General features: G+C 38.8%; 1 protein-coding gene across 3 annotated transcripts in view; it reads right to left on the bottom strand.

Annotated features, from left to right (window-relative positions):
* nol8 (nucleolar protein 8) overlaps positions 1 to 15,338 on the bottom strand; it is a 63,706-nt gene that overhangs the window by 12,131 nt on the left and 36,237 nt on the right. For 2 of the 3 annotated variants that reach the window (XM_078209758.1, XM_078209759.1), the window contains 5 exons: positions 13,349 to 13,647; positions 9,923 to 10,055; positions 8,860 to 8,927; positions 8,609 to 8,691; positions 2,096 to 2,695 (listed from right to left, as the gene is read on the bottom strand). In XM_078209758.1, coding sequence (XP_078065884.1) covers positions 2,642 to 2,695; positions 8,609 to 8,691; positions 8,860 to 8,927; positions 9,923 to 10,055; positions 13,349 to 13,647 — 637 coding nt within the window. In that variant the 3' untranslated portion in view covers positions 2,096 to 2,641. Of the gene's footprint in view, positions 1 to 1,966; positions 2,069 to 2,095; positions 2,696 to 8,608; positions 8,692 to 8,859; positions 8,928 to 9,922; positions 10,056 to 13,348; positions 13,648 to 15,338 lie in introns of those variants that run through there. The other variant, XM_078209756.1, reaches the window with a different exon arrangement.

The raw sequence follows: 15,338 nt of genomic DNA on the forward strand, positions 1-15,338 counted from the left end.
TTTTTTGAAGAAGTGACTAGAATGGTTGACGAGGGAAGGGCCGTGGATGTCGTCTATATGGACTTTAGTAAAGCGTTTGACAAAGTCCCTCATGGTAGGCTGGTGAAAAAGGTTGGATCTCATGGGATAAAGGGGGAGGTGGCTAGATGGGTGGAGAACTGGCTTGGTCACAGAAGACAGAGGGTGGTAGTGGAAGGGTCTTTTTCCGGCTGGAGGCCTGTGACTAGTGGTGTTCCGCAGGGCTCTGTATTGGGACCTCTGCTGTTTGTGATTTATATAAACGATCTGGAAGAAGGTGTAACTGGGGTGATCAGTAAGTTTGCGGACGACACAAAATTGGCAGGACTTGCAGATAGTGAAGAGCATTGTCAGAAGCTACCGAAGGATATAGATAGGCTGGAAATTTGGTCAAAGAAATGGCAGTTGGAGTTCAATCCTGATAAATGCGAAGTGATGCATTTTGGTAGAAATAATGTAGGGAGGAGCTATACGATAAATGGCAGAACCATAAAGGGTGTAGATACGCAGAGGGACCTGGGTGTGCAAGTCCACAGATCCTTGAAGGTGACGTCACAGGTGGAGAAGGTAGTGAAGAAGGCATATGGCATGCTTGCCTTTATAGGACGGGGCATAGAGTATAAAAGTTGGGGTCTGATGCTGCAGATGTATAAAACGTTGGTTCAGCCGCATTTGGAATACTGCACCCAGTTCTGGTCGCCACACTACCAGAAGGACGGGGAGGCTTTGGAGAGAGTACAGAGGAGGTTTACCAGGATGTTGCCTGGTATGGAGGGGCTTAGTTATGAGGAGAGATTGGGTAAACTGGGGCTGTTCTCTGTGGAAAGATGGAGGATGAGGGGAGACTTAATAGAGGTGTATAAAATTATGAAAGGCATAGATAGGGTGAACGGTGGGAAGCTTTTCCCCAAGTCGGTGGTGACGTTCATGAGGGGTCATAGGTTCAAGGTGAGGGGGGGGGGGGAGGTTGAGGTTTAACACAGATATCAGAAGGACATATTTTACACAGAGGGTGGTGGGGGCCTGGAATGCGCTGCCAGGCAAGGTGGTGGAGGCGGGGACACTGGAACGTTTAAGACTTATCTAGGTAGCCATATGAACGGAGTGGGAATGGAGGGATACAAAAGAATGGTCTAGTTTGGACCAGGGAGCGGCGTGGGCTTGGAGGGCCGAAGGGCCTGTTCCTGTGCTGTATTGTTCTTTGTTCCGGCAGAGCATCCCATCCAGGCCCTATCCCCATAATCCCCCTAACCTACACATTGAGACACTAAAGGGACAATTTAGCATTTACAATCCACCTAACCTGCACATCTTTGAACTGTGGGAGGAAACCGGAACACCCAGAAGAAACCCACACAGACACAGGTAGAATGTGCCATGCCACACAGTCAACAAAGGCCGGAATTGAACCCACGTCCCTGGCACTGTGAGGCAGCAGTGCTAAACACTATGCTGCCCTAATGCTGCTCCTGCCAGTGACATTCATTCCAAGAATAGATAAAAACAAAAATCTATCCTGGTGAGCAAACTAGCACAGTACTTTCTTCGTTATCTGGAAAGTTTTAGAACCTGCTTGGACCGATATTCCTATAACTGGTATATCTGTATTGAATTGCTTATTAAGGCTGAACTAACCACAGATAGGGTCTGAAAAGTTATTAGGTGAATTGAGAAACACTTACAGTATTCACAACATTCCAGCAGAATTTGGCTTCTCAGACATTCTATACTATTTAATAAGTAAATTTACCTATACCAAGTCAGGCTATTGTCAACATTGTTTCAGTATGCACAGCTTTGAGAAGGTTGAGAGTGGTCTGCATAGGGAGGAAAGCAAATCAATATTCTTCAAGGGATGCACATACACATTCATACTACTTATTTTTAAAATTGCCCTTCCTGTCTCCTCAAAGAATGATCATCATTTGAATTGATATGGTGAATTTACCTGTATTCTGGGTAGTTATCCATATTGTTCCTATGCTGTTAGTGAAAGTGTTTTCTTTTCTCAGCCTTATTTGAGGATTCGTAGCTCAAACAAAATGTTTTTCTAAAATGAATAGGAACACTTGATATTGTAATGAAGATTACTTTATCACATTAGACAATTTAACTTTATTTTTTGTTATACAAAACAATGCAGTGCATCATCATCATTTCAAAAATACTAGCTTTAAGTTCTTTCCCCACTAGTCCCTCTTATAGCCTTGGAGCAGTCTTTTCCTTCTTACACAGATCCTGTGAAGGGATGTGGAGAAGATACCGATTTTTAGTTCTTTGCAATTCCATTCTCCAACTGACCACTTGGAAATGCACAAGAGCAATCTGCTGACCTTTCTTGCCTTGTGGGGAAGAACTTTATTTCAACTCGCACTGCCAAGTTAGTTCAGTCAAGATCAGAAGGCATCTTGTATACAATTACAACATGATACAGTATGAATCCATATCTCAGCACTCCTGGCAAGTACACTGGGTAATGATATCAAGAGCAAAAATGATAAAATACTTATTGTGCTGCCTTTGAAATAGGCCAAAATAGGCCAGTAAAAAAATTCAGATGTTTATAGTAAATAAAAAATCTGCCTGAATTCACACCATGTTACTCCCATAATTGAATACAGATCTACCGCTTGGCTTTAATTTTCCGTTTTGCTTCTTTGTGCTTCTTTCGGTACTCCTTAAAAAGAAAAAGAAAATATGAAACTTTTTAAAAGGTATCAAGTCTTACATTATCGCCTTTATTTTGGTCCCAACACAAATCATAGTATCATAGAATCCTACAGTGCAGAAAGAGGCCATTTGGCCCATCGAGTCTGCACCAATCACAATCCCACCCAGGCCCTATCCCCATATCCCTCCATATTTACCCACTAATCCTTCTAATCTATGCATCCCGGGACACTAAGGGGCAATTTAGAATGGCCAATCAACATAGCCCGCACATCTTTGGACTTTGGGAGGAAACCAGAGCACCCGGAGGAAACCCACGCAGACACAGAGAAAATGTGCAAACTCCGCACTGTTACTCGAGCCGGGATTCGAACCCAGGTCCCTGGAGCTGTGAAGCAGCAGTGCTAACCACTGTGCGGCACGGTAATGACTTGCTTATCATCCAAAGAAGACCCCAGTCTCTCATTAGTTAAAGTGGGAATTGCAATCATACACGTTTACAATCTGCTGCACCTTTGCTGACTCTTTGGGAGAACAAGCCTTCTCTTTCCATAAATCCATTAAAAACGTTTATCAACAAATATCTGTTCACTTATATTTTTAGAAGGTATAATGGAATCTGCTTCACCTCTGTTTCTGTTAGCATTCTTCATTCCCATTTTCAAACAACTCTACACAAAACAATGGGGGGGGGGGGGGGGTGATAGAAGGGATAGGAATTAAAGAGATGGACCTCAGGGAATCCAAGTCCAAAGGGTATATTGTAAGCCAATTGTTAAGGTGAACATGAAGGCCAAAGTTTGGAAAGATGCCAAGTAGGACCAAAAAATAGAGTTGGCCGAAGTTCTGATGCCATTATGGTAATCAGGGGCCTACTGGTTGTTCAGTCTAATTATATTCAAATTTTGTCTATTGGAATTATATTTTTGGATACCACTCAGGTTGTTCATATCAAAGCTTGTAAAAGAAGGAAGAGGCTAAGGATCATTTGATCATCGAGAGCACCGGTCATACTGAATTTTCAAATTAGAAGGATCTCAACAAGGCTTGAAGGTCTTTGAATAAGCCAACTCGGTCAAATACTTAGAATCAACAGATGTGTAAATAAGGAAATACCTGAGGAAGAAAGTATATACTTCAACAAAGAAATTGGAAAAGGAAGAAGAATGGCGATATTGATAAGGGAGACTACATTAAAAAATCAATTTTTTTTATTCATTCGTGGGACAGGACGTTGCTGGCTGGTCAGCATTTGTTGCCCATCCCTAGTTGCCTTTGTACTGATTGGCTTGCTCGGCCAATTCAGAGGACAGTTGAGAGTCAACCACATTGCTGTGGCTTTTGAGTCACATGTAGGCTAGACCAGGTAAGGACTGAGAATTTCCTTCCCTAAGGGACACTCGTGGTTCATAAGGGTTCATAAGGGACATAAGGGTTCTTCCAACAATTGACAATGACTTCATGGTCATCAGTAGATTCTTAATTCCAGATATTTTTTATTGAATTCTCTGCAGAGATAGATCTCTGTTCAGCTGCAGAGAAGAAAGGTGCTTAAACAGACAAAGGATTAGCAGGGTTGGCACATGACCCTCTCTCCAACTGTCCAGTGGCCTAAATATAGTAATGGCCAATGTATTCCAATTATAACTTGATTAGATTATGGCCAGGAATTCCTCTCTCAGCCAAGGTCCTTTCATGTCTGAAGTGATTACTTCCAATGCTAGTTCCCAACCAAAGTGAGTCTCAATGTCCTGCAAACAGGGACAGTAGATGTGGTTCATTCACATTCACTGAAGGTAATGGTCTTTGAAGGACTCTTGCAGGTGGGTAGGTTCCATTTGATGGCCTTGCAATGTAGGAAATACAGTGATGCAAAGTGGAGCCATCCTTGACCACAATTTCAAGTCACTGGAATGTGGCTTCTGTCTTCTTAAAAAAAAAATGCAATTATGATATCCAACCAGTGAACTCATAAAAAATATTTTTTTCAAAAGCATTGTTTCACAACACCTCCTTACTATCTGAAATGAAATGCTACAGTGTGAGCATTTCATTACAAGGTTGTTCAAAATAAAATAAGCACGCAATCATACTCAAGACACTCATTTAACAATTTTAGACTGCTACAGCAATGCTCCGTTCAATTTGCATTTCTCAACACCCTCTTTGCACGAGGCACAATTTCAGTTCAATCTGTTTTGAGCTTTGGACTCCGGCTTTAAAAAGGTGTTGTTTTGGAAACCTGGCGTTTCTGGCCTTTTTCCTTTTAAATCCCAGTTAGGTGTTGTCTGGGGGGTGGTTGGAGTTTCACAAATATCTTGTGGTAGTTGTCTGGGTATTTTAATGGCAACAGACATTTTTTGTGAGCTTTGAGTTTATATACTTCAATACTTGTGTTCTTGAGTAGGTTTGGAGGCTGTGGAGTGAACTTCTTAGCTCTTTGTTAGTGTATGGTTGCACTGCCTATAAAGTTCTTAACCCTTTGCTGTGTCCACCACTCGTGTCTTTAACAGTTCTGTTCCTCATGCATTGATAAATCTTATTGCTAGGGTGACAGTGGCTGAGTAATTGTTCTCGAGTCCTTCTGAGGCATTGCTTTCATTTTAGGACGTTCTGAAGTTGAATGACTGGGTTAGTCAGATTTGAATTTTGGACCTGACCATTTGATCCTTCAGTGGGTTTTGTATTTACTTCTATTTGTCTTGTGGTTTCCACAGGGATTGTTCATTGTCAAGTATATTATCTCCCCCCTTTTAGTTTTCCTTGGAAACGTGTTTTCCTCCAATCTGTCTCATGTCCTCTGGGACACCACTGCCTGCTGTCCAGAGCACTTTGAGGTGAGGCATCTTTCTTCTGCCTGTTTGGGAACTTTCTTGTTTCATATTTAAATCCTGAAAAATGTTTGGGCCAACCATTCCTCTGATGCATTTCATTCAACCTCTGCTGCTTCCAACACCTTTGCTTTTCTATGGCTCTATTTTGGCCTTTGTAAATTATTTGGCTCTGCCATGGCCTCTTTAAATCCTATTAGCTTTCCTGCAATCTCTTTAATCTTTACAGACACTATTGAGTAATCTTTGAGGCTCCCTCAGCCCTGTACACCTGTGCAGAATTTTGCTTGTTCCCCTCAGTCTTCACTGTCACCTTGCACTGTTCTGGAATTTCTGGACACAGTACCTGACATCTCGTTAAGTCATTGCCCAGCAATAGATTAACCCCCTGCATTGGCAAGCTCTGAATGACCCTGACTGATATTAATCCAGTAACCAACTTACTCTGTATCTATAATTTTATAAAAAGAACTTCTTCACATTTGCCAGTAAATATCTTAACCAGCACACTTTCATTCGTTCTGCTTTCAGGAGAAAACCTCCCTCTCATGAGTAAAGTTTGTGAACAATCTCTGAGAAAACTGATTTCCTTCTCTCGCTTTTCAGAAAAACTAAGGGCATTTTTCCTTTAAGCACACAACCTCAATGGATATTATAGAGATTTTTGACACATTGGAAGATTGACTTATGACCGTCATAGCTACTCATATTGTCTTGACTGCAGTGCCTCCTGTTGCTCTTTTGGCCAACGATTCTCTCTCAGATGTTCAGGCTTAAAAATTCAATTAGTGTCTGGCCAGTGAATTCATAAATCATTTTTTATAAAGCATGGTTTCACAACAATGGATTTCCAGATGGCGTTTAACAAGGTGTCAAAGAGACTGCCAACAAAATTGGAGATCAATCAATATATTGGTTAGGGAATTCATTAGCAGGTAGGAGATAGAGAGTTGTGATAATGGGCAAATACTGAAGTTGGCAAGATGTGGTTACTGGTGTCCCCAAGTGATTTGTAGAGGGGACATAATTTTTCACTAAATTTATAAACAACTTTGATGAAGGAATAGAGAGCCCTGTATTTCTTAGGAGGGATGTGACAGTGGTTGGGGAGGCCTGTATTTGTTGTTCATCCCTGTTTGACCTTGAACTGAGTGACGTCCTAGGCCATTTCAATGAGCAGTTATGAATCAACCACATTGCTATGGGTCTCAAGTCACATGTAGGCCAGGAAAGGTATGGATGGCAGATTTCCCTCCCTACAAGACATGAGTGAACCAGGTAGAACCATAGAACCCCTACATTTGGCCCATCGAGTCTGCGCCGACAACAATCCCACCCAAGCCCTATCCCCATATCCCTACATATTTACCTGCTAATCCCTCTAACCCTCATATTTACCCGCTAATCTGCGCATCCCGGGACACTAAGGGGCAATTTAACTTGGCCAATCAACCTAACCTGCACATCTTTGGTTTTTACACAATTGATGACAGTTGTCATGGTCACTATTACTGAGACTTGCATTATGATCCAGATTTATTAATGGCATTTTAATTCCACCAACTGCCATGGTGGAATTTGAACCCACGTCCCAGAGTATTAGCCTGGGCCTCTGGAATACTTGTCCAGTGGCATTACTAATACACCATTTTCTCATAAGGTTGCTGATGACACGAAGTAAGTGACATTTTAAAATATTGTGGATGAGAACAGAAAGTTTCAAAGGGACATTTATAGATTAAAATAATGGGAAAAATTGTGGCAGAATGACATGCAACGTGTGAAAGTGTGCAGCCACCCACTTTCAACCCGAGAAAGATAGAAAAAGGGGGTGCACTATAGTGCCATGTTTTTATGGCCTTATCCTGCTGTCCCGATTCCTCACACTCTTTTTCTGTTGGCCTTTCAATATCCCTACATGAGGAGGCACTGACCATAATGGCAGGGATTGTGATATCTAATTTTTCAAATTATTTGTATTGATCCAAAGATGTGAAGGTTAGGTGGATTGGCCATGCTAAATTGTTCCTTCGTGTCCTAAAATGTGTAGATTAGGGGGACTAGTGGGGTGAATATATGGGTCACGGGGATAGGGCCTGGGTGGGATGCTCTGCTGGAGAGTCGGTGCAGACACGATAGGCCGAATGGCCTCCTTCTGCACTGTAGGGGTTCTATGATCAGAGTATTTTCTAAATAGCGAGTAGCTAAGAACAGACATATCTGAGCAAAGATATTTAGAGGCCCAATTCTGAAGTCACTCAAAGCCAGTGGATGGATACAATAAAAGGTTAATGAATGTTGGACTTTATCTCAAGAGGGCTGAAATACAAAGAATTGAATTTAATGTTATGGCTGTCAGAGCTCTGATTCGACCGTATCTAGAGATCTGTATTCAGTTCCAGACATTGTATTTCATGAAGGATATACCGACCTTAGAGGGAAGTGCAGCACATACTCACCAGAATCTCACTGGGTTTAAAAAGGTTAAATTATGAGGACAGCTTACATACACAAAGTTTGTATTTCAGTGAATATATTAAAAAACTTAAGGGGTGATCTAATTGAAATGTTTATGATTAAAGACTTTGGTAGGGTAGAAAGAGAAAAACAAATTTCCCTGTGAGAGAATTCAAAACAAGGGGACATAACATAAAAATTAGAACTAGCTTTTCAAGGTTGAAGAAAAAAAATGCTTCTTTGCACAAAGGTTGGTGGAATTCTGAAACACGCTCCCCAAAAAAGCTGTTGAAGCTTGGGCAATTCAAAATTTCAAACTGGGGTTGATAGATTTTTGTGTGGCAAGGATATTTATAGTTACGGAACAAAAGCAGAAGATGAAGCTAAGATACAGGTCAACAATGATCGAATGGAATGGTAGAAAAGGTTTGAGGGATTGAATGGCCTATTTCTATGCTGCTGCACATCTACAACAATAGCTGGATGGTAATGATAACTTTTTTTTAAAAAAACTAATCTGCCGCAAACGCATTTGCAAATTTGTAAATGTTAAAATGTAACATAAAGAATGATTGTCAGTCATCGGTTATGCAAATAGATCAGGTTATTTATGTTTTATGGAAATCATTTACCTCAATTAGTAAAGTTCGCTTTTCTTCCCAGTTATTTCTTTCATCTTCAAGGTCTGTACTTCGACAAAATAGTTTAGGACCATCTAAGTGCAAATGCAACAAAGAAATTAATCTTACTGAGCCATAATCTAATTATAATGTTGCCAATAGAATTGCAAAGCCATAGGAGAGCAAATGAACTAAAAGAATTCTATATCATAATCCAATGACATTAGTATAACACAACCTATTTTATGGTGCATTCATTTTACCTTTTAGTCTTTTGTCATCTTTGTAGAAGAAAAATAAATTTACTTTCTTCTCAGGAAATGTTACCACGCTGTAAACAAAACAGTTCAAAACAAGTTAATGATGTATATTTCAAATAAGATTTCCTAATTTTAATTAGCACTTGATTAAGAGAAGCTCTGAATAAAAACAGAAACCTCAAGACATCATTTAACAAATTATCAAAGACACAATTCAAAAATGAATGAAATAATAGATGCTAAAAAGATAAATACACATAACATCTGAATATTTATAAAATGAAAGCATACAATTATATGCACAGCTCCTGAGTTTTCAATATATGCATGAATTAGCCTTCTATGCATATCACTTTTATTTTGTTTAATTCATAAAATTAATAGTACTGTACATCTAGGCTTAAGTTAATCTCCAAGCTTAATTAACTGGTATTTACTATCTGAAGCTCGTTTTTTTAAACTGGAAGTTAACAGTATTTTTTCAATGTCACATTAAAATGCACCGTTGCCTAAAATACAAAGTTGTTTTATTTATGCTTAAACAATATTTTAAAATAAAAGTTATATCAGTATTCCTAATGTATTACAGAATGCTAACAATGCTTTATTTGAATAATTAACTTTGTTATTGTCACTATGATAACAATTAAGTTGCAGAACAAATGAAGTGTGGATACATTTTTGGTGAATAGGATAGACACAAATAAAAATCATGATTGAACAAATAATTTAAAAAAGTATTCACTGTGTGCAATTTCCAAGCAATCCTAAACCATCCAGCTCATATATGGATGGATATAAAATTTAACAATGAGGTTAATTTCATACACCAATTCTGAAACATTACTAAATGCCAAATGGCTGGCCCTAACTACTTTCTTCATATCAAAAACCTAATAATCCTGTCTCAATTTGGAACATGTCCTCATTATTTTTGCTTGTATGGCAATTTAAGTATCTCGACAAAAATTGAGATTGTGTCCCATTTCATAATGGGGAAAATGGTTCAGGAAAAGAAAAAATGTTCAGAGCAATTCCATTTTAAATAAAATATGGTAAGCATTACTTTTTTTCTGTGCTATCTCCACAATCTTCTAAATCTTTCCCTTCATCCTCGTCTTCAGAGGAACTGTCTTGGAATCGAGGATCTTCTTGCCACGGAAATGTTGCAATATTCTTTGACTTGATCTCATAGAATTCTGAAAACATAAAAGATAAAACATAAATTGCCACTTTAGATTGCAAAATATTTAGTATGCAGAAGTATAGCAGTGAAATCGAAATTTAATTACCATATTCTAGCGAGTCTCCAGAATCATCAGTTTCACTGAAGAGGAAAAGGTAAATGGACGAGCTGAAACAACTATAAATTTTGTGGGGGTGATACTTCCAATTAAATTACTGTCAGATTTCAACCAATGCCACTGTGAAAAATATTAAGAGGCACATGAATCAGGGTGACTCTCCAGACATACAATTATTTCTGCAACTATGTGAATATGTTGGTGTTTCAAAGGACTGGAAGTGCAGAAATTAAGTTTCAATGGCCCAGACTTTGCAGTTATAATGGCAGTAAGGCAGTGTACGCCATCATAACAACTATGGAAGTGAAACAGCAACTTCTGGCACCTTTACGTACATAATTAAACTTGGAAATCCAGTTAATGCTGTCAGTGATTCCCTCTTCCTCCACAGGATGTGCCGTTGAAGTCTCCATGGAAAGAAATCTTTTTAAAAATCACTTGAATTACCATGAACTTCAACTTTTATGCTATTGGCCTTATTTTTAAAATACTTTCAATTAGACCTTCCTGACTGTCGTGAAACTGGGTTTTTAAATGGCATGCAAAGTTCATAATTATAGGAGGGATGCGATAATACTGGTAGGGTGCAGAGCAGATTTATCTTGAAGTTACCTGGGCTGGAGAGTTTTAGTTATGAAGAGAAATTGGATAGACTGGGTTGTTTTCCTTGGAGCAGAGGAGATTGAGGGGGGACATGATTGAGATGTACAAGATTATGAGGGGCATAGATAAAAACATTTCCCCTTGGTGGAGTGATCAATGACCATGTGGCATAAGGGGCAGGAGGTTTAGAGGGGATGAGAGGTAATACTTTTTCATCCAGAGGGTAGTGGGAGCATGGAACTCACTGCCTGAAAGGGTGATGGAGACAGAGACCCTCATAACATTTTGATGTACACTTGTGATGCCAAAGCACACAAGGCTACGTGCCAAGTGCTGGAAAGTGGGATTAGCATAGTTGTGTGGTTTGTCTTTAACGGGTGCAGACCTGATGGGCCAAATGATCTCATGCTGTAGACATCTATGACAGCTCTCTCCAGATTTAAAAGAGTTTATTTTCCATGCTTTATATCGTATTTCCCATCTTCTCTCCTATTTACTGTTTGTTATCCACTGACCAGTCTACTTCAAGTGTTTTGGGATATTTTGCAAAAGGTAATTGAATGATCTTAATTCAATGTTTATTGATATGTGTGGAGTACACTTATAATTTGATAGATTTTTATATGCCTAATTATAAAGAAATCAGTATCAAAAAAGCCTCTGCTATTTTGATGTTTTCTAAATATTTCTATCACAAGGATATAAATATTTAGGCTAATGGAACAGGGTCACTGCTTTCGGAAGAATGAAAAAAAGAGAAATAACAAATAAACTTGCATATGTAAAATTCCCTCCACAAGCTCAGGATATCCTAAAGTAATTTAATGAAGTGTAGTGTCAGGACACAGAAGTAGTTTTAAATAATCTATGTTTGTGTTGTTGGATGTTAGAAATAAGGTATAGATTTGAGTTTAATGTTTCTTTGTAGGGAATGGTTAAAATTCATGTTAAGCAAAGGTGTTTGCATGTATGGAGGTTTTGGTTTCATTTCAAACTCTGTCTGTATTGTGCTTAGCTGCTTAGCAACCAGGAGACACCTTTAAGTTATAAAGACATTTTAAGTTTAGTTTTAGCTGGATCCAAGGCAGTTGGAACAAAGTAATGAGGAGGGAAGGCAGCTCTCGCAGCTCTGCCAGAAGAAGCAAAGCAAAAAAGTGAAGTATGGGAAGAAAGCAAATCCCAGAAACTAAAGAACAGCTAGCCCTATAAACCAGGGAATGAAAAGAGAAGTCCCAGGAAGAATGAAGTCAAAGGGCCAAAAGAAACTGGAAGTTGAACATGGTACTGCCCTTTGGAATTCAAGTAAATGGTAGAGAAAAATGCTTTGAGTTAAAGAGGCAGCTGAAGCAACCAGATGTAAAGTGAAGAACCAGACATCAGAGGTAAATCAAAAGTTTGGTGACCTTATTACAGCCTGTGAAGCAGTAGTGTTTATTGGCATGGCTGTGTACCTGAGATTGTATGGAAGCTTGAATGTACGTGGCAATTCAAGACAAAGGAATACCGAAAGGAGAGTTAGAAATCCTGGAAGTGGATCATTGCTGAGAACAGCCGAGAGAAAGTGTTGTTTGGAAGAAGATTCTAAGGTGGGTCTTTTTGAGAGTGGAGTTTGGAAACATTCATCTGGGGGGATTTGAGGAGAAATCCACAAATTTGATTGGATAGCACCTGTCACTTGGTTTCAGAGTGGGGTATATCTGACTATAGTTGGCCTGTTGGACTGTTTGGACTATGTATTTACTGAAAACATTGTAGCATAAGATATATTTTGTAACCCGTGTTATACTTAAAATCTGTGTTCATTTATGAAGATAAATGGGAGTGAAGGAATATTGTTTTATAGTCAAACTTTTCATGTTCAATAAATGTTTTTTTATGTTGTTAAAATCTAATTGGCAGACCCGGGACTGTGTTCATTCATATTTTCTAAATAAAAGTAGAAATTACTGTCTTTTGAGCCAGAGTTCCATTCTGGAACCTTCCCTTCCAGCAGTATCAACTGGACCATAACAATAGAAATTGTTGCAATGTAGGGAAATATGGTAGCACAAACCAAGATGACAAAACAGGAATGATTTAATGACCAGATAATCTATTTAGCAATGTTGATTGAAGATAAAAATATTGCATAGAACACGGAGGAGAACTCCCCTATTGGTCTCCAAAACGTATCAAGGAAACTTTTACATTCATCTAAAGAAAGAAAGTTGGGGCTCAGTTTCAAGTCTTGTCTGAAAGGCAACACTTCCTCAGTACTGAACTGAAGTGTCAGCCTAGTGTTCTGTGGCCAAATCTCTGGAGTGGGACCTGAAAGCACAACCTGCCAAACCAAAAGCAAGAATGTTATCACTGATCCCGAGATGACAACGGAGACAGGTTGCTCTGCCAGGCCAGAAGGAATTCTATTGGACTGCTCTGATCTGCAAACATACTTAGGGTCACTCAAAGCTGAAATATCTTAAAAAGAGATGCTCCATTCCCCATATTTAATCAGCAAAAATGTTCAAAAATAAAATTATTAGTGCAACATGAACACAGGTTTTCAGTTTGTTGATTTAACAGTAGTCATAAAGAAACAATTTTACCTGGCTTTTCATTACTCGGAGTTCCAGCCTCAAAAAATGAAAATGTAAAATCAGCTGAATCTTCTTTCAGATTACTACTAGAAAGGAAATCAAACATGTGCTGGGTGGTCTGAATCTCAGTAGATTCAACAGGTTGACCTTGAATCTGACTGTCATCTTCTGTATCCCATGTTATTTCTTTCTCTTTGGTCTCGGAACTGAAGATTTCTTTCAAGTCCACATTAACATCATAATAGATTTCTTTTGATACTTCTGGAAGCTTCACATCCTCTTCTCTCTTTTTCCTTCTTTCTGCTTTGCTGCAACATTTATGAGATAAGTTAAAAGATAAATTTGATGAACTTGTCCCAGATACCCAATTCTCAAATTATCTTTCAGTAATGGTTCACAAACTTCAAATCAGATTTTTCAAGTTATGTATGCTACATGTTAAGTTTCCAATACATAATCTTGAACCGTACATTTAGAAAAATGGTTACTGAATAGGATACAAGAGTATGCATAAATGAGCATTTTCAAGTTGGTAGGCTGCAACTAGTGAAGTACTGCAATAATGAACCATGATGTGTTTGAATGATGGAGGAGGCTCGACGAACCAAATGGCCTACTCCTGCTTTTCTCCTAGGTTCCCAAAAATCGTTTGACCTCAATATGGCTGCTGAGGTACTTTCCACATCCTGAGCAGACTTAACTGTCTTTGGCAGTAATGATGGTTTGGCTTGGGGAGAGGGAGGTGAAAAATGAATGCACACCTCAAAATTAAAAAGTTTTTTTTTGCAAGAAATGGTTTTATCACCATAGAAAGCATTCTTTCCGGTTGTATCACAGCTTGGTATGGCTCCTACTCTGCCCAAGACTGCAAGAAACTACCAAAGATCGTGAATGTAACCCAATCCATCATGCAAACCAGCCTCCCATCCATTGACTCTGTCTACACTTCCCGCTGCCTCTGCAAAGAAGCCAGCACCCTGGACATTCTCTCTTCCACCTTCTTCCAGCAGGAAAAAGATACAAAAGTCTGAGGTCACATACCAACCGACTCAGGAACAGCTTCTTCCCTGCTGATGTCAGACTTTTGAATGGACTTACAGTCATAGCAAGGGTGTAGAGAAAAGGTAACACTACATTCTGCACTCTCTTGTTTCCTTCTTTATGAATGGTATGCTTTGTCTGTATAGCGCGCAAGAAACAATACTTTACATCGTATACGAACACGTGACAATAAGAAATCAAATCAAAAAAATTCTTAACTTAGAGCTTGACAGATTACTCTTGCCCATGATTTTTTATCTCGCATGGTCATAAGTGCATCACAAAAGTAATCAACTACATTCTGATGAAAGGTGACCAACAAGAAATGTTAACAATATTTCTCTGTCTATGGATGCTGCCTGACTTGCTGAGTATTTCCGGCATTTACTGTTTGCATAATTAATTGAAATGTTTCAAAGCAATTAACAATGTGACATGGTACTGTATAAATGTGGGTATAATTTCTAATAGGGAAAAAAAATTTGAAAATAGAATCTTGAAAATTATTTTATTTTTCATATATCCTCTTTATCAATTTATGAAACATGTTCTCTAAGTTTCATCCAATGAAGTTTCAAACTAGTCCAAAAATTTCTCTCTTTCCTCTCTTCATCACTGTCTTGTGCCATCTAACACTGACCTGGCGATTCACATTAATTGTCCAAGGTGACTGAAATCAAAACATCTGATTCAAGTGGAAGTACAAATGTACAAGTGTAGTAAAGCCATTAATACTATTGATGAACCATCATCATAATGGCAGAGCAGGCTCGGACGGCCAAATGGCTTACTCCTGCTTTTATTTTTCACGTATGTTTCTATGTACTATGAGCAAATGCACTTGTGCCATCACAGTAAATCTTTGCAATTGGTTTGAATTAGTACATCAGTTCTTTCACAATACTGATGTACATAATGTAGTACAAAGATTATCAAAATTCAAATTCATTAAACTGAA

Source organism: Mustelus asterias, chromosome 3 (genome assembly GCF_964213995.1).
Source record: "Mustelus asterias chromosome 3, sMusAst1.hap1.1, whole genome shotgun sequence".
NCBI lineage: Eukaryota > Metazoa > Chordata > Chondrichthyes > Carcharhiniformes > Triakidae > Mustelus > Mustelus asterias.